General features: G+C 42.4%; 3 protein-coding genes and 1 long non-coding RNA gene across 4 annotated transcripts in view; all 4 read left to right on the top strand.

Moving 5' to 3' along the window:
- Positions 1-1,081: 1,081 nt before the first annotated feature.
- On the top strand, positions 1,082-9,460 carry LOC109462673 (degenerin unc-8-like). Its single transcript, XM_019759232.1, has 11 exons — positions 1,082-1,701; positions 3,673-3,848; positions 4,859-4,965; positions 5,800-5,963; positions 6,517-6,606; positions 6,917-7,028; positions 7,533-7,605; positions 7,929-7,986; positions 8,397-8,479; positions 8,747-8,822; positions 9,227-9,460. The coding sequence occupies exons 1-11, from the start codon at positions 1,207-1,209 to the stop codon at positions 9,458-9,460; spliced, it is 1,668 nt and encodes a 555-aa protein (XP_019614791.1). The 5' UTR covers positions 1,082-1,206.
- LOC109462890 lies at positions 7,532-8,464 on the top strand. The gene is made up of 3 exons (XR_002139783.1): positions 7,532-7,605; positions 7,929-7,986; positions 8,397-8,464. It is a non-coding gene; the product is annotated as an uncharacterized LOC109462890 (long non-coding RNA).
- A 4,134-nt stretch (positions 9,461-13,594) lies between the features above and the next one.
- LOC109462839 lies at positions 13,595-15,469 on the top strand. The gene is made up of 4 exons (XM_019759474.1): positions 13,595-13,662; positions 13,910-13,977; positions 14,293-14,385; positions 14,659-15,469. The coding sequence occupies exons 1-4, from the start codon at positions 13,596-13,598 to the stop codon at positions 14,911-14,913; spliced, it is 483 nt and encodes a 160-aa protein (XP_019615033.1). The 5' UTR covers position 13,595; the 3' UTR covers positions 14,914-15,469.
- Positions 15,470-18,971: 3,502 nt separating this feature from the next.
- Positions 18,972-23,666, top strand: part of LOC109462672 (telomere length regulation protein TEL2 homolog) — a 10,790-nt gene continuing 6,095 nt past the window's right edge. Inside the window, exons 1-8 of the mRNA XM_019759231.1 lie at positions 18,972-19,356; positions 19,767-20,009; positions 20,218-20,303; positions 21,818-21,890; positions 22,135-22,145; positions 22,500-22,647; positions 22,954-23,056; positions 23,479-23,547. Of these exons, the coding sequence (XP_019614790.1) occupies positions 18,998-19,356; positions 19,767-20,009; positions 20,218-20,303; positions 21,818-21,890; positions 22,135-22,145; positions 22,500-22,647; positions 22,954-23,056; positions 23,479-23,547 (1,092 nt within the window). The 5' untranslated portion in view covers positions 18,972-18,997. The remainder of the gene's footprint in view (positions 19,357-19,766; positions 20,010-20,217; positions 20,304-21,817; positions 21,891-22,134; positions 22,146-22,499; positions 22,648-22,953; positions 23,057-23,478; positions 23,548-23,666) is intronic.

Here is a 23,666-nt window from a genome sequence, read left to right as displayed (position 1 = left end):
ACTTGAACCTTTAGAGAATGTTAACTATATCCACGGTTGCGACACCCTACACTCCATGCCATTGTGCATATGTATTAACTTTTAGCAATTAAGCCACAAAGGCGACAAAACATAAACAAATGTTAAGTAGATTTTGTAGAACAATCGGTTCCATGCAGAATGTGGTACTACAGTTACAAATGACGTCATTAGAATTGCACTGCGCCTGCGCGAATCCCGTTTTTTTCACGACTGTCCTTTATAGTGATGTTTGGTCAACGTTTCATCAGAATTTTGCCCCTTACAGAAGATGTCTTTTCCAACACAACATTTAAAACTCAAGACGGGATGGCGTCCTTTTAAAAACTACGACAAGAGCAACCTTAAAAGAGACGTTCTGTCGAAATGCTATAGACAATACATTACGGGTTTCGTGCAAGCGCAGTGCATTCGGACGACGTGTTTAGCCATGGTCTACACAGTCCATTTCGTTAACCCAAATTCTAGAAATTCAACAATCAAAGGTCCACAAAAGCCCAAATGATACGGAGATCTAACTCATTTGCGCCTTCAGATAAACATCAATACGTTGCCAGGTTATGGCTAAAGCAATTACACGTCGGACTTAAGCCAAAGGTGCCTCAGGGTGTCTGGTTGCTGCTGAACTGTTGAGACAGCTTTGTGGGAGCAAACTGTTTTTGTCCGGTGAAGTACTAGTCAGACACTCAAGACTGGTGCAGACTCAGCAGAGGGAGTGAAGTGTTGGTGGCTGACTTCAGACTTCATGCAGTAGGGACGTCTTTACTCAAGTAGTAGGGCCTGTTGGTTGTATAATCGCAAACTGGGGTCATTCTTGGTACGGTTGTGTACATGTATATGTGTCCTTTACAATTTTAGCTGTCTCTTTGCGGGAAAGTCTGTTTTACGTCCTTGTCGGTGGTTGGTTCTGTCACAGCTTGCTTGAATATTCTCCACGGCATCAAAACCGTGGACAAAACAAAAGACCAGATTCAGAGTGAAGGGCTTACCTATAGGAAGCAGAGACTATAATTTATTAATTGCCCCTGATAGAGCTGGCTGGAGGAACCTGACGGAGGGGAGCAAGGGGCCAGTACCTGGCCTGTGCATATAGGCAGGTACGCATCAAAACCGTACGACGACCTACATGTGCGACGAATGTGACCGCGCCTTTAAGTACTTACCACAAGCTTAAGAAGTCAAGTCAAGATGGACGAGAAGACTGGGAGTATACTCGGGACCCTTCGGGACTACGGAGAGAACACCTCGGCGCACGGCATCCCTCGGGCCGTCACCACCACCTCGGTCCCCCGCCGGCTGTTCTGGACCTGCCTGTTCCTCGCCTCCTTCAGCTACTTCTGTAGCCAGGCCTACGACCTGGTGAACAAGTACATAGACTACCCCGTCACCACGGATATAAAGATCCAGTGGTCCGAGCTGGAGTTTCCGGCTGTAACCGTCTGTAACGCCAACCCGCTTCGGTTCTCCATGCTTCAGAGGCTCGGAGACGAGGCGGGCCTGGGTTTTCAGAACGCCGGGTTTATTCCGAGACAAGCCCAAAACGCGCAGAGCAACATTAACAGGGGCGAGATGCCAATTTTCAATGGGAGACCAAACCAACAGGCGCAGGCGACAACGACACCAACAACAGCGGTGCCAACAACAACGACGGAAGAAACGACGACGCCTGGCTACAGTTCAACGGTAAGCAAATGTCTGGTTAACTTTGATATGATGAGTCTAAATCTAGAGCTACACTTCATCAGAGGAAGGTTGAAGAAGAAGAAATCTAATAATTGTATCTAGGTCTGGAAGGTTGTGTGCTACAATGTATGGAACTAGACATTTGGTTTATATAGTTGAAATCCAGTACTTTTGGTGTCTGCCTTCTGTACGTATACGTGACAACCGCACGTGTTGTCCATACTTGACACATATAACGATGTTCTGTCCTTAACCAACTAGAACACAAAATTCCCTTTCCAACATCTTCACCACACAAAAAGGTTTAAAGCCACATCCTGTGGCCGTTTCCTCAATAGTCATGCCTTGTGACATGCAACGTTGACTTCTGACCATACAGGTGCGTTCAAAGCTTTGTAGGGATTAACTGAAAAATCCAGTATTTTCGACCACGGCTTAAACTTAACTTAAGCAATGTTTTCATAACGAACATGTTTTTAAAAGTGCTTGAAGGACAAACAGTAACTTTGTCTCAAAATGCAAATTACGCGTTCCTATTTACAGTACAGATGGGCGTGGGAACTGCTGTAAGCCCGTATTCTACATGCGATTAGTCGTATTGAAAGGAAACGTAAACCTAATTCCCCGTGACGTTCGACAACAGGAGTGCACTAAATGCTAGCCTCCTTCGCAGTCTTGTTGGGCGTCGGCGTTATTTTTTCTCTGAGCGACGCGAGTAATATGCCGCCGCGAGGGACGATTTGCTGCCGAGGGAGTTTTTGCCACGGAGATTTGTTGGAGCGCGAATCCTTCTCTCCGTGGCAAAAACTCCCTCGGCAGCAAATCGTCCCTCGCGGCGGCATATTACTCGCGTCGCTCAGAGAAAAAATAACGCCGACGCCCAACAAGACTGCGAAGGAGGCTAACTAAATGCCTGTATGGCGTCACTTCACTAACACAACACGTAATCATCACCATCGGGCTCTGAAGACTTTAGAAATGATTTTTCTTCCTATGTTAATTTCTAACACTCTACTTTGTCTGAAGTCTTACCAGTTAAAGGCCTACCTCTACCAGGTTTCACCAGACGGCTGGAAAAAGCAGAAACCGGTCAAATAGAGAGATAACATGCCAATGGAGTTGGTCCTATAGAGAGTACAGAGCGGCAAAATGTACCTTCTAGCGGACCAACTCCCCTGACATGTTTGTTATCTCTCTTTTTGACCGGTTTCTACTCTTTCCAGCCGTCTCCCGAAGCCTGGTAAAGGCTAACCTAAAATATCGAAGGTGTACAAGGACGGGGAGCGATACAAACTTCTTACGGCTACCTGTCCGTATGAGACCTATTCAATTTTGTCCTCTTTCCAGGCAATTTTTTTCATCCTATCTTAACCACCTGTCTGTACAATATATTTGATAAACTTAAAGATTTATTTATTTCTATATATACAAGCGGAGACAGCGTCTAGCAAGAATCGCACTCACGACCTCTCGATCTCTTGCCAGCTAGCTTAGCTATATATATATATATATATTATATATAGTAAAGCATAACCACTAGGCCATTCGACGCGAACTATTAAAGATATGTAAACGTGATCATAACCTGCATCTATGATTGTTTTGTGCATGTGTCTCTATACTCTACTACTGTGTCCGAAGTTTTCAATGGTTGGAGAACTAGATGAAATAGTGAAGGGACGGGGGGCGATACAAACTTCCAAGGGCTGCCTGTCTACCTGAAACCTATTCAATGTTGTCTCCTCTCCAGGGAGATTGAAATGAAACTTTATTGCATGTTCATTCCCCGGGAGGATAAATGCACGGATGTACAAAGTACATGTACAATGTACTAGAGAGTACTACAACAATAGTAATAAAGAAGGGCTAACAACAGGTCTAAGGTATACAATGCTAAAAGAGAAATATATATAAAAGTGGTATCGATATTAGTTCTAATGGCTTCTTCTCTCTTTTCGAAACATTTTCCAGGCAGATTACGAAGACTACGACTACGACTATGACGACCCTCACGAGGACTTCAGGACAGTCAACACTTTCGTGGGACTCATCGCCAACCTCAACACCTCAACTCGCCAGGCCATTGGTCACCAAGCACGTGACTTCATCCAGGAATGCCAGTTCAACGGGAAGGCGTGCTCACCGAAGTAAGTTTCAGGGACCAATCAGCACTCTTGTCTTATAATGTTGCGAATATAATATTTAATTGAATACATCAAAGGTCTTATAGGATTGGCCAGGAATACCATGTTGCCAGCAATATGTTGTATTCGTTGACGATCTTTTTGAGCAGTTTTGTCGCATTTGCAAATTTTTTTCTACTAGTGGGTTTTAGGGCAATAATGACTCTTTTTGATTCGTACTGCAACTAGGCCTCGCTGCTATAGTTAAGGGTTAATGTCCCGCCCCGAGGTGAATATGGTGTGATAAAGCCTTGTCAGTTGCTATAACCACCTCATAAAGCCACCTCGTTCGCTGCGCTCACTTGGTGGCTTTATTCTGTGGTTATAGCAACTGACAAGGCTTTATCACACCATATTCACCGAGAAAGGGCGGGACATTGACACTATTATCATATAGCTTACACAATAGTCTATCCAAACTGATGCAGTAAGTGATACAATGCACATGCTGAATAGAACATAGAACATAGTTCCCTCTGGAGTCACCTGAGGTCACTGGGTAGAGTTCATGTTCTATGTCTTCTATCTGGGTCACAGGCAGGGAACAGGTGTTCTTATGGGAGTCAGCCGAGGTCATTGGAACACAACTAAAGTTATTTTTGGATTTTTTAGAACTAGAGCCCTGTTCTGCGGGTGATTATTTGGGTTGTTTAATGTATGGATTGGGATGAATAAATACCCAATTTTGACTCTATTTGTGACATTACGGCGTCATAATTATAAGGAATGTGGAATGGAGCCTTCTGATTGGTCAACGTCACCTGGCTATATGATAATAATATAAATGCGGTCCCAAACGTATGGATGTTGAATAAAGAACGTAAGATACGTCGGTGAAGGTTAGACATCCAGATACATCAAGATACGCCGAAAACAGTTAGTCTAGCAACCTAAAATACTTTTGAAAATTTTATTTTCCAGTTTGTCTCGGAAATATCATTTTAACGATTATTTGTTTGTTTTTTGTTTGACAGGAATTTTTCGGTGTTTACGGACCCCACGTACGGAAACTGCTTCACCTTTAACAAGGCCAGCAGCAACGCAACTCCACACAGTGCCACAAGTGCCGGACCCTTAAATGGTACCAACGCACTTCAGACTGTTACTACTTCCGTTTGGTTAACCATTGTCTTTCCATCTAAAAGGACTCTCACTCTCTTTAATAATTTGGCCTATAAGCAGTAACTTAATATCCCTGCGAGATTGGTCTGGTCTTCCTTCCATCCTTGGTAAAAAAATCCATCCTGAGGTATCAAATTGGGATCCTGACATTTCATAAAATTTGATCACCACTGTCGTTGGGCCAACGCAAACTCACAGAAAAAAATTATGAAAACCCGGTCGGAAAAATTCTACTTATTTTGTTGACATTTTGTTGACCTGTGAAAAGTACGTCAATGGAAACCTAACCTTCTCTGTAAAGGTAAACATGAGACTAATTCAGTTACATAAACAGGAAGAAAGTACATTGCGAGGGTAAATGGGTCAATGGCTGGGCTCAACAAAATCGGTGGCCCGGGAGCAAATTTGTAGTCTGTCACCTATGCATTTGCTGCTTTGTACTAGCCTCAAACTGTGACTTCAGCGGACTAACTATCCTGGTATGTTATCTGTCTATATATAGCTATTCGATCAATCTCTACTATTTCCAGTCGCATCTAAAGCCTGGTAGAGGCTAGCTTTGTACATGTAGTCACCGCTTGTTTCATGTCGTTCCAGGCCCTTCCCTGACCCTGTACCAATTTCTACTCTTTCGAGCAACCCCTGAACTGGTAGAGACTAGCTTTGTACATGTAGTCACACTTGTTTCATGTCGCCTCAGGCCTTCCCCAGATCCTGTACCATTTTATACTGTTTCAAGCAACCCCTGAAGCTTGGTAGACTCTTTTTAAAAGCTTGTTTCATGTGATTCCAGGCCTTTCCCTGATCCTGTACATAGAGCAGGAGGAGTATATCCCCTCCCTAACGGAGAAAGCCGGGGCGCGAGTAGTCGTGCACTCCCCCAGCAGGTGGCCGTTTCCGGAGTTCGAAGGGTTCGACGCGGCCCCGGGTTTTCTCACCTCGGCTGGACTCAGACTGGTACGTTTTATTTTTAATATTAAAAAAAATCTACAGTTGATTTGCATATTAAGTATGAAACAAAACGATGATAGTAAACTAGCCTCCGTAACAGAACTGGGGGTTTGGTGGTCTTCGGCTGTTTTCTGATGACCCCAGCAAAAAACGGGGGTAATTCAACCAGGCCGGCTATGTTGTCTATATGCAATCAGAAAATAGCACATAAAAGCTCCCAAAGACCCTGAAGACCCCCCAAACCCCCCGTTTTGGCATGCTATGGAGGCTATCAAAATTTAAGCTCTATCTATATCTTTACACGTCGACTTTTGTCGTCAACGATGACAGATTGGGCAAAATTTATGTCTGTCATGAGAGGCAAAATTCCGTCAAATGACGGAAAGACAGACGCTGGCTACGGCGCGTATTACGCTCAGAAGTCTCATATAATACTGATATTAGGTATTGCATACAATCATGTAATATAGAGGCCCCCTTATATTGCCCCCGATACCCCCCCCCCCGCCCTCCTTCCTTCGAGTAAGCCATGGAATCCGATGTTTCTCAATTTTTGCAGACCTCCATCACTCGTCTAGGTGAACGGTACAGCGAGTGCACAGACGGGGAAGGCTACGAGCTTCTGTACCCGGGGACTTATACTCAAACTGTAAGTATCAGAAGAACAATATCGGGTTAACGTTATTAGATGGAAAAGTCCTTTCTTTATAACCAATTGTACTTTGTTTAACAAGATCCGAAGTTTCGATGACCGTCTTTCATCTTCATCGCATCAGGGCAAATATGACTGGTTCACTGTCCACTGGAGCTAGGTGTTAACGTTACTGCTAACTATGCGGTCGCAAACGTAATTTAAAAGTAATTGTGACATGCATATGGTCTGTTACAACAATAGTAAGATATGTGGTTCCATGTAAACCATAAAAGTTTGAAGTTTACTTTGAACATTTGGCTTCCAGAACTGCCTGGTCACCTGCTACCAGGGGCACATGGTCAGTGAGTGCGGCTGTGCGGATCCCAGTCAGAAGGTTCCGGACAACACGACCATCTGCGCCGTTACTTCCACCAACGGTCAGTCATATATATTAATTTCCCTTTCACACACGGTGTAGTATGGTTTGATCTAGTAGACTTAGTATTTATTTCATCTGTTAAACAACACCTGAAGTAGACTTCAACAATAAGTTCCGAGGGGGCCAAGGGAAACATAACATAATACAATTTGTATAAAAGGATACTGATAGAAACATAACATAGAAATGTAACTGAAATCAGTATAGCTCAAAATTAAACTCTTGAAGATTTACCGTGATAGCACATGTATATACTTCCATGCTTTTAAAATAGCGCTACATGGGATGGGTTTGATTATTGATTTGTACCAGACAGATGGTATAAGACCACTATCAAAACATTTGTGCACAAGGGTATATAATGTCTGCAACAGATTTGGTATTATGATTTCGTATTATAGTACTTTAAACTTTAGATTTCACAAATGTGTATTACATGCTTCATTTAAATATGATCACGACACTTATGTTTTTGTGTTTAATAAATAATTTGCTGTTCCAGTGGCGTGTAAGGAGAGAGTGACTCGGCAAATCGCGACTGGCGTGCTGTCGTGTGCGTGTCCAGCAAGCTGCTCGTAAGTTAGCAAACCATAGTACTACTGGTCTGTTGATCTGAAAATAAGATTTAAATTGAAACAACTCACCTCACCTATCCCTTGACCTCGTTGAGGGTCGTTGGAGCACCATGACTTAACTAGCTTGACTAGCATGACTCCACTATCCTTCTTCATTTTAATAACTCTGTCCTCAGCCGCTCTCATGGCTTCAATCCGGTCCACTCTTTTATATACTATGGAACAACTACTAGGCCACACATAGCATGGTTTATGAAGAGTTCGCTCGGGTAGAAATGAGTCAGACATAAACAGTATGCTGACAACTCTTACTGTTCACACAGGGACAAGGTGTACGGAAAGGCGATAGGACTATCGGAGTGGCCTGCCGACTCCTATTTGGTAAGTATTGTATGGGTCATCATCCAAGTAGCTACGAGAGCTACGAGTACTAGTCTGGGTGCCAGGCCGCGAGCGACGCGATACTCCCTACGTCCTGGGAAAGCCGCCTCCCTCGATCCCAGAGTTGGCTTCTAGGTCAATTGTCAGTTGACTATAGGTCAATTGTATACCAAAGCTGTGTTCGGCGATGAAGGTTAGACATCCAGGTAATACGATACGCCAAAAAGCAGTTATTCAAACAACTGGATATCAGACGTTTCAGCTACAATGTAGTACCCACTAGCTTTCGCGCGATCGTCAGTGACTGGCGAATTCAGTTGCAAAGCTGTGTTCATTTTGCTTTATCTTGTATCTAATTATAGTCCTTGTTAAGTTGCTATGACATAATGTATTGACCTCTGTCGTTTCAGTCGAAGCTGCTGGGCAAGCTTGGGACCAAAAGAGCCGGACGCGGTCCGGGAGCAGCCGTTTTGGCAGATACCGACCGGTTCAGGTAAGCGTATGACGATGTATTAATTCTTGGATGGGTAACGTTTTAAACAGACAGTTATTATCATAATTATATTATTTTGAGCTAGAGTACATGTGAATTCTCAGGAAAAATCCATACTCCCCGCATAAATGCAAAGAAGGTAAGAAGAAAATGTTTAAATCATTGCTGTGGATACCTTGGATGCTACATTTTGTAAATTTTGCTCTTTGCGTGGACAGAAAAAAAGTGTAAAACTAACAGATACTGCATTTATTATTCCCCCTACAGGAGAAATCTGTTAAAACTGAACATCTACTATGAAGCCCTGAACTATGAACAAATCAGCGAGTCTCCCGGATATGAGGTAACATTTTGTTTGTTACACAGTTGGCGATATACTGAGTTTGGAGTTTCTTTTTTTTAATGGTAATACTGTTCATCAGTGTACAAGACCACTTTAAGGTTTCCTCATTTTCTGCCTTCAAATGCAATGTCTGTTACCCTGCTGAAGCCAACAAGCCTCTCATCTCACTTCCCCAGGTGTAGAACTTACTGGGTGTCCTGGATGGCCAGTTGGGTTTGTGGGTCAGACTGTGGCCCCATTCCCACTACTAGGATAAAATTGTCCGGATCGAGCCGAATTCGCTTTGATCCGGCTTCGATATGGCTCGATCCGGCTTGGTTCGGACAATTTCCTCCTTGTGGGAATGGCCTGTACCCCTCATACAAACAGTTAACATCCTATTTTTTTTAATTTCACATCCGCAGGTGGAGAATTTACTGGGTGACCTGGGTGGTCAGCTGGGCCTGTGGGTCGGCATGTCCCTCCTCTCAGCTATGGAAGTAGTGGAGATCTTCGCCGATCTTTTCGCCATTCTTTGCAAGAAGATTTCCTCCAAGGAGATGAAGAGTTCTAATAAGAAGGTCGAGGTCGCTCCAATCCACAAGAAAAGTGTCTTCGAATTAGAAAACCCCGCCTTGACCGCCAACGGAAAAACGTAGCAGTAATCCACTCAAAGATGTAATTATGATACTTGATACCTTATTGGGATATCCATTAGTTGCACAAATTGATGTTGTTTGATCGTCTAGGTAATACACACAAAGCAGTAAAACTAGAGAAGTAACATTTGCACAGCAAATGCATAATGTTTACCTTCGGACATGGTCTGCTCTGTTAATTCTTACTCAAACACATTCACATACATGTACTACTGACATGAGCAGAGCAGACCATGAAATTGCAAAATTATGTAACCCAACACCAGTCACCATGGTGACAGACGTCAACAAACCATGCCATTGGTCAGGTCAGAGGTCACTGTTTAGAGAAGAAGAAGAGGAAGAAAACTGACCAAAAACAATATGTTTTCCTTCGGTAAACATAAAAATATTATACAATACACTGTATAATACAGTTGACACGGAGTCATAACACAAGATAATGGCACCGAAATCGTTAAAGTTTGCCTACAAGATATACAAACTGTCCAAACAACTCAATTACTTCGTTATGTAGGTAAAACACACCGTTAATCTGGTAGTAGAATCACGATATGTGTCAGAGCTTGGGCCAAAAATTAGTTGACATTCCGCCGTTGGCAACAGAACTTCGCACCAACGCAAACAGGGATGGTAGCCCGAGCGACGTCGACACTACGCGCTACGCACGGCTGTGTGAAAATGCGTGTCAGTGTACATGTTGTAGTATCGGCGGTTATTCAGATGTGAATGTGATTTTTCCCCTCTTTCGAATTCTCCCCTCTTTCTCTCATCCTTGTCTTTCTCCCTCTCTCTCTAGTTCTGTCTGTTTGTTCGTCTGTCCGTCCGCCCGTCTGTATGCCTGTCTTCTGCTATTTTGTCACGTTATTGTTTGACAGTATCTATGCAAACAATGTGCCACGGTGTGTGTTTAACACTTACACACTTATCCTTGTTATAATATTTCCTTAAGTATCTTTGGAAACCAAAAGCCTCAATCAACATTTGCTTGGTCAACAAAAATCTTAAAGTGCTTTCATCCAAAGGTATGTAGAGCTCTCCCATTTGAAATTTGACCATGGCTTACTACATTGTCAATGGATTACTTGCCAAGGAAGTGTGTATAAGCTAGGATACATACTTCCAATGTTTACTGCATGTGCATACCTTAGAGTATCCGTAAAGGTTCTGAAATTTCAATGGACCTATTTCAGCATGTTTTTAGTGTTGAATCCAAGTTCCACTGTACAGTTACATAGGAACAATGTGTATCTAAATAAATGCTTGTTTGTGGCAACATCGTGTAGCAACGACGTGTAGCAATGGTCGCCATGATTGTTTTATGCGTTCTGTGTGATTTGGATCCTGCAAAGCTGTACTGTCTTTATACAATTGTCTATATGATTTAACGCGTCTTTCTTTATAGTAATATCGTTATAAATGCATGCATGTAGCAACGGTTGCATGTTTGTGTGCGTCCTGATTGGTTCGGTCTTTTAAGTTATATGTATAGTCTTAATACAATTGTCTATGCAATTAAACGCGTCTTTCTTTATAGTAATATCGTTATAAATGCATGTAGCAACGGCCGCATGTTTGTATGCGTTCTGTGTGGTTCGGTATATATAGTCTTAATACAATTGTCTATGTAATTAAACGCGTCTTTATGGTAATACCGTTATAAATGTAGCAACGGTAGCGTGTTTGTGTGCGTTCTGTGTGGTTTGGTACACACGTATAGTCTTAATACAATTGTCTATCAAACTAACTGCGATGTTTATGTGAACATCGTTAGACAGTGTAGCAACGGTCGCGTGTTTGCGCGTGTTTGTGCGTGTTTTGTGCGACTGTTTGTAGCGACACGGTCATTATGGAGCCATTTATTTGCCACGCATCTTAATGACGCAACGACGGTTTGGGTGTTTGAGGATCTGCTAGTGGTTTTATCGAGCATCGGATGTCGAAATAAAATCCCTTAAGTTCTCGTGGCACGAGTACAAAATAGTGTAGGAAATTGTGACAACTTGAACTCATTAATTGCAAGGGACATGTATTTATGATAAACACAATGCTTAAGAAAATGGTACTTGGTAACTAAAAGTGGTTTTCTCCAAAACCCTTCAATGGTCCCATTACGCAACCATTCCCTTTAAAGACTTTAAATATGGAAGGTTTCATCCTGATTTCGGGGTGCATCTGCTTTTTAAAAGTGTTATATCTACAGATTATCAATGCGCGATCAGCCAACATTTAATCAAAAAGCCAAAGGGACTTGTATACAAAATGTATTGTCTATCAAAGTTGCTCCAATGGCAGATGCAACGTTGGTGTATTTTTCCACATCTTCATTGAGTGAGAGATTCCCCCTCTTAATATGTTGGCATGGCCCGTAAACTTTTGAATTTAGGGAAGTGTTGCCGATATAAAGCCACAGTTGTTACAAGGTCGTTGCGTCTGAGCAACGTTTCCCGAGTTCAAGAAAAGAGGAAGCACGCAAAAACAGGTACGTGTTACTTCTTATGTATCCTTTGTTCCTGGTTATAAGAATAGTGTTTCTTTGGGAAAGAAAAACGTATCCCACCAAGTGCTGTAAGTTTAAAATACAGATTTACCATAAAAACCTTAACTTTCTTGTAAGTAGAACAAGGTCGGCAGACTGAAGTGCATTCGTCTGATGTTACTGAAGATATTTTGAGTCTGATACACGGACATTTCCCCCTCTGCTAGTGCTACGCGTATTCTAACGTACGTCTCAAAACGTATCATGACTCTGTTATATACTATCCTTAGTTTTGATAGATTGTAGTATTCTTTAGATATGTTTGAAGGTAAGAAAGGCTTGTAACGTCTTCAGCACCAACGGACTTTTGAGCGGCTACTCGAACGTTTCCAAAGCATTCGTGAATGGAAAGACTAGTTTCTCAATCTGTAGCAATATCATTTTCAGAATAAACTCATGAAGCAAATTGCAATTCTAAGGGCAGTTTATTTCCGTTGCATGGAAAAATATGCCGAAGTAGGTGCGCAGGTGGTCAGCTACGTTTAACTTTCGTTCAGATATGACGCTGATGTCTTAGGAACGGGAAGTTGACATGGAAAAATCCTAAGGAACATCTTACCGATCTAAGCTTGAAATTCCCTGGGGTCTATCACTTTTCGGAAGCGACTGGAAAGAGTAGAAATTGGCCAAATGGACAGATAGGATGCCCGGGGAGTTGGTCCGCTAAAGGAGTACAGTTTGCCGCTCCCGACGCCAGTCGGGGGTCGCCTTGTTCCTTGAAGCAACAAACTGTACTCTTTTAGCGGACCAACTAACTCGTCATGTTATCTGTGGCCAATTTCTACTCTTTTCAGCCGCTCCCAAAGCCTAGTAGAGACTAGAAGTTGGTACAAATATGCACCATATGTACAAATATGCACCATATGTGCAGTACCTTTAACTTACAGAATGTCCCAAGCCCACACGTACTACATGGTAACCCCTAGCAACGCCATAGCAACTAGACGGTGTTGCTATTTTCATTAAATGAAGGAGCCGACTGTATTGGTGTTACCAATGGTAACAGCTAAAACACATTCTCCTACCATTCAATTCCGAACCGTCCTTCGCATTGTGGCCACCCATCATTACTACGTTACCTGCCGCCTGACCGTATCTACGGAGTACAAAACCAACAAATACTTCTGCATCTTTTCAGCCCCATTGAAACGGTCAAACAATGGTAATCCCATTTATATCCATTGTAAGCACGCCGCACGTAAAGGTATGGCGGTTGGTGTTTAAATGGTCCAGTTCTAAGGGTGATAAAGGTGTCAAATCAGCCTGCCCTACTTGTCATGATGTATCTAAAAAAACTAATGTTTTATTTGTAAGCATTGTTCGTTACAGCACATCGTGAGGTTGCCGCGTAAGCGTCGGCAAGATAGTGTGAGAAGCATCATTTTGATAAGAGTGCCATATCTAATCCCCATCGAAAGTTGTGATGCACTTGAAAGTTACTGGACAATATGTATGGTAATTTTTCTCTCTACTTGCCCATTGCAAACGAGTATTGAGAAATGATAAAAAAAGCTATTCTTAGTCGTTGTAACACGCCAAACTACATGTACAAGTATGTAATGATGAAGATGGTTTTCTGTGTTTTTTCCACAGAAAATGAAGCTCTCTGTGATGTTGGCTGTGGTCTGTCTGCTGCTGCATAGCTGCCTGGTTGAAGGCCAAGGTAAGAATCTAAAACGACGTCTCAACTGATTTTCATGATACATGTACATACAAATCAATGATTTTATACCTCAGTCACTACAATTGTTTCATGAAAACAATGGTCAGAGCGATGAGTACAATACTCTTATGTTTAACATTTGATATTTTTAATTGATACCAATTTCCAAATGTTTTCTAGACATGACCTCTTGTCTAAACTTGTAACAGCCCCTGTGATGATACTAGTCCTTCTTTCTTTCGAACAGGTTCAACCGTTGCCGGTACAACTGCTGCTGGCGGCACTCTTCCTCCCGGTGCTACACCACCGCCATCTGTAGGTTACTTTGCAATTGACTCTTGCGCTAGCTGCCAAATTTGATTATCATATTTTGACACGTCTAATGAGAATAATCAATACTCAATCAACTAAGACTCGATGAGACTTAATACGGGCGGCGGACGATTTTTATTTTCATGCAATAAGTTGCCATGGCATAGACATGGTCTAACGTTTCACTGCAAATCGACATGTTATCATGACTAGTAATGTGCAGTTTTTGTCCACATACCTCCAAAGTCACGTACGTCATACACTTCCGATGTAGGTTCGATAGGAAGCTGATATTGCTGTTGTATGTATTTTCCACAGGTAGACTGTTATGTGTGTAGCACAAACGTCACTAATGATGCCTGTGCTAGCGCTACGACTGGGTCTGGCACTTCATGTACTGGAGCCTGCATCGTAAGTATACTCGCGTATTTTTTGTTGTTGCAATTTTAACTTTAGTTAGAAAATTGTCGGGAAATAATGCACCAGTTCATCAACATTATGTACATACTATTACATACAAGTAACTGAATGCATTTTGAGCTCAGTAACTTAACCACGTACTATATAATTTTTGTGTTTATATTTTCCCCAAGGTAATCTCTTATACTACAACTAAGTAACTACTCGCTAGTAGGGAAACCTTAATATGATATAGGAAAGGAAATATTGATGCTTTGTACACAGGTTAAGCTCGAGGACGATGATGCCGGTAACCTCGTGAGCCTTGATAGGGAGTGTGATACCGCAGGCTGCAACACCGACAACGACAATAGTGTCTTCTCTCAAGATACAAGTACAGGCGGAAAAGAATACGAAAAGTGCTGTGCCGAGGACGACTGCAACAACTTCAGTGCTGATGACCTGAGGAGCAGCGCTGGAAAGCTGACCGCTGGACTGGCTGCCGTCTTGTTCGGCGCCATTTGCCTGTTGGTGCTGTAGAAAAAAAGCACCTGGCTCGTGTGTTCTGTGTGCTTTGTTGTTGGTGTTTCCATTTGAGAAAGTATTATACATACAAGTCTCTGATCATGGCAGCTGAAGAGTAAAACGAATGTAAAGCAAAATATCAACACATAAATTAACAAAAGTATGAAAATAAATTGACGGCTGAAAATTGAAGAGGTCACTGTTGAGTGGTAACAATAGATAATTAAAAAAATTCAAAACAACATTCAAGTTGGCAAGGACTCCATGTGACGTCGTAAAATGCCAACAATAAGAACCTTAAAACAATAAAACATATTGCGTTTGCTGATGTTATTTTACTTTTAAACAGTATTAATATTTTGTTGCAAAGAAGGACTACTGTAACAATGCATTACATGGCAGTAAGAGAGGGACGGAGATGACACTATATGGCGGGCAGTTCGGCCAATGACATCACCCATGGAGGATGGTAGAGTCCAGAGAAGTGGGTGTGAGGGTTAGGGCTGTCAGGAGAGGTGTACCGGCCTGGTCTATGTCGGCCATCCATGCATTAAAGTTGGTGAACATCATGCAGATTGTCTTTGTCTTGACTCGTTTGTTTATTAGCCTTATTAGTGTACGTGTATGTGTTTGCCAGTGTTGGTCCCAGGGATTATACGTGTATCTTGTATACTGTACGGTGAGTGAATGAATAATTGCATATGAAAGAAAGAAAGAAAGAAAGAAAGAAAGAAAGAAAGAAAGAAAGAAAGAGGGAGGGAGGGAGGGAGGAAGGAAGGAAGGAAGGAAGGAAGAAAGAAAGAAAGAAAGAAAGAAAGAAAGAAAGAAAGAAAGAAAGAAAGAAAATGAATGAATGACTCGATGATGAATGCAGATGTGACATGAACACAATGTTGCCACAAAATTGCTCAATAAAAGGGAGACGCAGTGCTTTTGTTTATAACATTACATATGAATAGATAAAGTTGTTAAGTCTTTTTCAACTGGATAATTGGAAATTTAATGTGCAAATGTGACATGGGCACAATTTATCGTATTCCTGGATGAGTAACCTTCACCAACATATTACATATGAACGTTTCTGTTAGCCTAAATTTTGTTTATGCTATTCCGCATGACTTCTCACGAGTTCTCAGTAATTTTAGTCTTCATTCTAATTAGGTTTGTAAGTACACACGTCATGACAGATATAACTAACTGATATAGACAATATTTGGTGTATCAGGTTGTCATCAAACCGGGCGGTACGATTACAATAAATAGGTATAAATTCCATATAAAATAAAACCTATGTAACTTTTCTTACAGCGAAATAAAGTCTGTAAATCAATGTGAGAATATCTTGTATGACGTTTATATACATTCTTTTTTGAAAATTATAACTGTAACGCTGGAGCAATGGCAACAGATATTTTGTACAGCCACCCTTGGTTTGTAATGGTTTCGTCCAACGTAACCCGGAAGTAAAGCGGCCGGCGCGCGAGTCGAAACTTCACGAATAGTAAGGCGCCAACGGCAGAACCACTTTGAGTACGTTATTGTAGACGTAACCAAATGTATGGAGAGGGCTGCAGAGTACCTTTGAGGTATTTTTGTGTTGTTTCGTTCTCTAAACGTCTCACAGTTTATAATTATACGTTTGGTAGATTAGAGCTATACACAGGTGCTCTGGAAGACATCAGCCATGAGGGCAACATCAAACTACAGAGAGCCCTTATTGAGTACTTAATGGCAACAAAGAGATTTGAATAGAACTGTGGACATGTAAATATGTAAATATGTTAAACCAAGAAAAAGAAGACGAGTATAGATGCAACAAAGGGAGAACACAGAGACTGTGGCAGGAAGACGGGTACAGCTGGAACAAAGGGAGAAGAGTGCCGCAGAGACTGTGTTGAGGAGATGAGTACAGCTGTGACAGAGGGAGAACACAGAGACTGTGACAGGAAGACGAGTACAGCTGGAACAGAGGAGAAGAGTGCCGCAGAGACTGTGTTGAGAAGAGGGGTACAGCTTTGACAGAGGGAGAACACAGAGACTGTGGCAGGAAGACGAGTACAGAGGGAGAAGAGTGCCACAGAGACTGTGTTGAGAAGATGAGTACAGCTGTGACAGAGAGACAACACAGAGACTATGGCAGGAAGACGAGTACAGCTGGAATAGAGGAGAAGAGTGCCGCAGAGACTGTGTTGAGAAGAGGAGTACAGCTTGACAGAGGGAGAACACAGAGACTGTGGCAGGAAGACGAGTATAGAGGGAGAAGAGTGCCACAGAGACTGTGCTGAGAAGATGAGTTCAGCTGTGACAGAGAGAAAACACAGAGACTGTGGCAGGAAGACGAGAACAGCTGGAACAGAGGAGAAGAGTGCCGCAGAGACTGTGTTGAGAAGATGAGTGCAGCTGTGACAGAGGGAGAACACAGAGCTCGAGACTGTGGCAGGAAGACGAGTACAGCTGGAACTGAGGAGAAGAGTGCCGCAGAGACGGTGTTCGAGAAGATGAGTACAGCTATGACAGAGGAGAAGAGAGCGCAGAGAGAAGAGTGCCACAGAGACTGTGTTGAGAAGATGAGTATAGCTTGACAGAGGAGAACACAGAGACTGTGACAAGAAGACGAGTACAGCTGGAACAGAGGGAGAAGAGTGCCGCAGAGACTGTGTTGAGAAGATGAGTACAGCTTTGACAGAGGGAGAACACAGAGACTGTGGCAGGAAGACGAGAACAGCTGGAACAGAGGGAGAAGAGTGCCGCAGAGACTGTGTTGAGGAAGTATGAGTGCAGCTGTGGACAGAGGGAGAACACAGAGCTCGAGACTGTGGCAGGAAGACGAGTACAGGCTGGAACAGAGGAGAAGAGTGCCGCAGAGACTGTGTTGAGAAGATGAGTACAGCCTGACAGAGGGAGAACACAGAGACTGTGACATGAAGATGTATACAGCTGGAACATAGGGAGAAGAGTGCCACAGAGACTGTGTTGAGAAGATGAGTACAACTTTGACAGAGGGAGAACACAGAGACTGTGGCAGGAAGACGGGTACAGCTGGAACAGAGGGAGAAGAGTGCCGCAGAGACTGTGTTGAGAAGATGAGTACAGCCTGACAGAAGGAGAACACAGAGACTGTGGCAGGAATGACGAGTACAGCTGGAACTGAGGAGAAGAGTGCCGCAGAGACGGTGTTGAGAAGATGAGTACAGCTATGACAGAGGGAGAAGAGAGCCGCAGAGAGAAGAGTGCCACAGAGACTGTGTTGAGAAGATGAGTATAGCTTTGACAGAGGGAGAACACAGAGACTGTGACAAGAAGATGTGTACAGCTGGAACAGAGGGAGAAGAGTGCCGCAGAGACTGTGTTGAGAAGATGAGTACAGCTTTGACAGAGGGAGAACACAGAGACTGTGGACAGGAAGACGAGTACAGCTGGAACAGAGGGAGAAGAGAGCCGCAGAGACTGTGTTGAGAAGATGAGTACAGCTTCGACAGAGGGAGAACACAGAGACTGTGGCAGGAAGACGAGTACAGCTGGAACAGAGGGAGAAGAGTGCCGCAGAGATTGTGTGGAGAAGATGAGTACAGAAGACTGTGGCAGGAAGATGTGTAAATATGTAAGCTGAAACCAAGAAAAAGAACAACTAGAAGAAGAAAAGAAGAGACACCACTGTCACGCCCAGCCGATGGAAAAAAGCAACAAGAGAGCAGCACAGAGAGAACCAACGCACACGAGAAGGAAGAGGAAATGCACATGAGACTAACATCCGACGAAGATGAGCGGAAGAATAGAGACAACAACAACAACATTGGTAGTCGGGTGGGGAGGGGGGCAGAACCTTACCTCCATGCTTTACTTCACTCTATGTAAGTTACTAGTATAGTTAACGTTACATGTGTATGTTACTAGCTATTGTTGCGAACATGATGCAAAATATGCAGAGAGCCGGCCACCAAATTAAAGCACTGTCCTTTTTCATTTTATTTTTTAAATATAGAATATACTAGTATACATTTCTTGTCATTCAAAAGTCAACTATGACATTCAGCATCATATTTCTTTCAGGATCTAGCGTGTTTCTGCCTCCTAACCAACTGAAAAGGAAAGCTTCTAAATGTCCGGGGACACCAAAGTTCGAGTCAGGCAGCTTGTCTGGGAAGTCCAGAACACTCTTTCTACATCTAAGAATCCCTCAGAAGTGTCAGAGGCTCTCCTAAGACTTTCAGTGCTTCTTCCGCACCACAAGACTTCCAAAAGCCAAGACTTTCCAGACTCGAGACTCTCAGAAGCCAAGAAAGAGTTTTCTCAGCACCACTATGTGCCATTCCTGGAGTTTTTGATCAGTAAGCTGTCGGTTGACTGGCTAGGAAGGTTGGGAGAGGAGAGAAGAAGAGAGTTACTGGATGGGTACTTTCTGGATGGAGTTCACCAGGATGCTTTCATCGTACTCTGCTCTGCTGTTCAGAAGTCCAGGTATGTGAAATGCACAGGAATAGGTTTCTTGTCATACTACATGTAGTTCAAATCTGTTTCATAGAACAAATAGAAATTATATAACTGTCTTAAAATATCAAAAGCAGTCTGCATGCAGGTATTATACTTACAATACTGGGGTGGTTAGACACTTATGATGAAAAGTTGAAGGGGCGTGCCTCTAGGATACCAGGCATTGAACATGTCAGAAATGGCTGGAAAGAGTAGAAATTGGTCCATTAGAAAGACAACATACAGGGGAGCTGGCCCGCTAAAGGAGTTGTTTGCCACTACTCCTAAACTTCTGTTAGCAGACCAACTGCCCTGGCATGTTTTATATCTATTTGGCCAATTTCTACTTTCTCAAGACACTTCTTGGTACTAATTACAATGTCTTACTATTTCCTCAGCCCGAGCTACAAGCAGGACAAGTGTGTCTCCCTCCTGGAGCAGTTTCTCACACAGAACAAGCTGACAGACATGTTCTGGGAGCAGTGCAGTAACCTAGCAACCGGTCACATGATCCAGACCAACCAATCAGAGAATTCGAACAGGAGGCAGCCAAGGGTACACAATGCATTGTGGGAAGAGCTGGTGACGATTTTGGCAACGATTCCTGACAGGATGGCCAACAAATTACAGCACAGAAATCGGTTGGTTATTAAACTTTTAAATTTTATGGAATCAGGATATGCTTGAAATCTTTTATGTTCTTTTACACATAATACCAAAATTGGCATGTTATACCCTGCACCTACAACCTTGTCAGAAAAAGCATACTTATTGCTTAATTAAAAAAAGTGCAAAAATGTTTCCTTTTTAAAAAGTAGGTACTTAAGACCTCTGAACTGTTTTTTCCAGTGCTGCCTTTTATCCAGAGCAGTACTTCCAGTCTCTGGCTATGAGCATGTGGGAGACTTTAGAGAAGGTTCACGGTGCAATCAAAGGTGAGAATAATCACACAAAAACTCATACAAACTACCATTTATGCCATTGCAAAGTTGAAAAGAACTTTCTTCAAAAGAATTGTAGAAAATGGTAGTGATGTACATGTATTTGTGTAATGCCTCTACACTCAACTTGTACCAAACATGTTTGTTTCAATGTATATAAATGGTTTTTATTGTCCAAACAGTACCCGTGCAGTCGCAGCCTTTATACGGCTGAATTGGTGCAGGGTATCACATAATAATCAATACAAATCATAACAATTACAACTAGAGTTCCACGATCTCATACCTTCGCCAAATGGTGTTAGCCTTTATGACTAAGAAATTATAGATTAATCCCCCTGATTGTGCAAATAGGATCCTATATTGCAACAATTATATCTGTTGATAATATTCTAAACCAGAAGACAGTCTTATCTTATCAAAGAATGCCATTATAGCATTTCCTCATAAATTATGCAAATGAGGTCCTTATTTGAATACGTTATGTTTAATTATGTTCACCTTCACACAACTTTCAAATATCCCAAGTATGAAATTCCAGGCAGCTACCACTATATAATTATAACATTTTCTCATTAATTATGCAAATTAAGTCTTCACTTGCATAATCGATATCTGCCTGTATTTCTGCCGTTCTTAATTACATGTCACAAGCTTGAATAGTCCTATCATGGAATGCAGCTGATTTATAGAATTTCCTCATTAATTATGCAAACTACATTAATATTTGCATAATTGTAATATTATTATGTCAAGCATCACTTCAGCTACCTACATGCCAAAAATCACGACGATCCATCAATCGGTTCTTGAGTTATCCGCCTTTAAACATTTTTCAACTACCGCCCCTGCAGTTCCAAAGCAAGCAGCTAGGGGGCTCAAACTCATGTCACTTCCTTTACAGCACAAGAGCTATCTACCATCTAAATTTCATGACCCTAGCATGTCCAGATCACGAGATATCAAAACCGGAAGTTCAGCTGCAATACCATAACAAGCCGCTAGGGGGCCCAAAATCTAATCAGTTCCACGTCTCATGAAGACCTACCCACTTACCAAATATCAAGATAATCCATCTTAGCCTTCTTGAGTTATCGTGCTGACACACACACACACACACACACACACACACACAGACACATGAACGCCTACGAAAACATAACCTTCTTGGCGAAGGTAACAATCAAATAATACAAATAATACACATATTTGTTCCACAATCATTTTTGTGGAACTGTCGCAAGGGTCTGTGCGGCTGCCATTCGGCGCCACAAGGTGACCTCAATACGACTTTCCCCAACCGAAATTAGGTACCCATTCACACCTGGGTGGAGTGAGGAAATTCGTGTAAAGTGCCTTTCCCAAGGGCACAACGTCGGGGCGCATGTTCAGACGTGTCCCGGGTACGACTTGGAATCGAACCCGGGTCTCCCGGTTCACAGTCGATTGCTCTAACCACTACACCACCCGACGCCACTATATCACTGTACCTCCTACTTTTTTCACAGCCTCCAAGGACTGTTCCATGGCCTTTCTACAGCTGTTGTTGGGGAAACTGTGTATCCAGGGACATGCAGGTTAGTTTTGGGATACACTACTCTCCAAGCAGAGGTTTGTGGGCAAGATCGTTACCTTTCTATTTATATGCCAAATTTTTTCTGTCACTACCCCATAATTGGTGGGGGAAGCGACAGAAAAAAACAAGCAAATGCAGAAAGGTAACAATCTTCCCCACCAACCTCTGCTTAGAGAGTAGGATACACAACATTGTCCTTCTTGTATCCCTTTTTTTCGCAATCATACTCAGTGTGTATGTACATGTAAGCTTGTTTGTCTGTGACCTAGATGCCAATAATTATGTTTACTGAAGGAAAACATATTGTTTTTACTCCATTTCTTCTTCTTCTTCTGTTCCAAACACTAACCTTTGACCTGGCCAATGGCCTCTTTTGTTGACGTCTGTCACCATAGTAACTGGTGTTGGGTTACATACAATGTTGCAATTTCATAGTAGGCATTTAGGCTCCTGTCACCATATACATGTCATCATGTACATGTACATGTACATATATGTGAATGTGTTTGAGTATTACAGAATTAACAGAGCAGACCATATCCGAAGGTAAACATGATGCATTTGCTTTGCAAATATAATTTTCTAGTTTAGTACTTTGTTTTTTGTTCCTGTAGGTCCAGTTTTGAGAGTCCTGCTGCCCAGACTAAGAAGATGGACCCGGCAGGACTTTGTGTGGCAGCGAGTCAGCTGTCTGCTGCTCACAGGTGTGCAGGACAGGTGTGTGGAGAGCCTGGTGTCTCACCTGGTCATGCAGGTGTCATGGTGAGTAGACAGGTGTGCCAAACCTGCAAGACACTGTGTATAAAGAAAACAGCACTGCACTGACACTGAACTGATATTGTGGCAAAAAAGAATATGTTCATTTGACACAGTACTAAAATGATAGAATGACAGAGGATAAAAAGTCTTGCTGTAATGATAATGTGTGTATGCACCTGAAAGATGACACTAAAAGCTTGTGTACATGTACAGTACATTCAAGCAGATGATATTAGAATTCACATAGTTTTACATAGTTTTTTTTTAAATGTAATTATTGGTTTTAATACTTTTCCACCATAATTCCAGGTATGGTGTCCTGTCCCGACTGTTGGGGGACGGAGTTCTCAGGAGTCCGAAGCTGAAGTACATCCTCACACACAAGTGTCTACTCATCAGGCACTATGAACAGGTGCTGTGTCTGTGTCTGTATCAACCAGTACATGAGCACCCTCTAGCAAAACACACCAGTATTGCAGGCTCATGGTTACAAGTGCATAACCGCATAACACACCAGCTTCTGTGTCTGTATAGCCAGTATAACTGCCCTTCAGTGTAACACACCAGCTTCTGTATCTGTATAGCCAGTATAACCACCCTTCAGCATAACACACCAGCTTTGCAGGCACGTGGCACAGCAGCAGCTGGCTATTTTACACCAAACGACTTGTTACACCTAACCTTTGAACATCTAGACCTTAACATTGTTAAAGCTATATATGAGGATGCCCCTACTTATGCTTCTGAGCAGTATATGTGATAATGACTCAATGGTTTGGTGTAGGAAGTCCAATTTTCTGAACAAAACTTGTAACGTCACATCTTTCATGACAGGATTGTGTGGTGCAGAATATTATGGGCTACCTGGCCGACTCCCCAACCAGAAGACCTCTTCTAATTCAGGTATGAATGATGAAGGCTTGGGTAACATCTGTGTCCATAATATCACCAGGGTCCATAATATCACCACCTTGAGAAACAGTGTGCTTAAAGATATTTTTACTGCAACATACCCACGTAGT

This window comes from Branchiostoma belcheri, unplaced genomic scaffold, assembly GCF_001625305.1.
Source record: "Branchiostoma belcheri isolate BF01 breed outbred unplaced genomic scaffold, Haploidv18h27 scaffold12, whole genome shotgun sequence".
NCBI lineage: Eukaryota > Metazoa > Chordata > Leptocardii > Amphioxiformes > Branchiostomatidae > Branchiostoma > Branchiostoma belcheri.
The sequence above is the reverse complement of the archived record's forward strand: the minus strand, read 5'-3'. Positions and strand labels throughout refer to the sequence as shown.

What these genes read in the sequence shown, in the direction of transcription:
- LOC109462673 (XM_019759232.1), top strand. Translation starts at nt 1,207, where the DNA reads ATGGACGAGAAGACTGGGAGTATACTCGGGACCCTTCGGGACTACGGA. An exon ending in AAGTGCCGGACCCTTAAATG is followed by an intron (nt 4,966 to 5,799) that starts GTACCAACGCAC and finishes ATGTGATTCCAG; the next exon opens with GCCTTTCCCTGATCCTGTAC. An exon ending in GCGTGTCCAGCAAGCTGCTC is followed by an intron (nt 7,606 to 7,928) that starts GTAAGTTAGCAA and finishes CTGTTCACACAG; the next exon opens with GGACAAGGTGTACGGAAAGG.
- LOC109462839 (XM_019759474.1), top strand. Translation starts at nt 13,596, where the DNA reads ATGAAGCTCTCTGTGATGTTGGCTGTGGTCTGTCTGCTGCTGCATAGC. An exon ending in CTGCCTGGTTGAAGGCCAAG is followed by an intron (nt 13,663 to 13,909) that starts GTAAGAATCTAA and finishes TCTTTCGAACAG; the next exon opens with GTTCAACCGTTGCCGGTACA. An exon ending in GTGCTACACCACCGCCATCT is followed by an intron (nt 13,978 to 14,292) that starts GTAGGTTACTTT and finishes TATTTTCCACAG; the next exon opens with GTAGACTGTTATGTGTGTAG.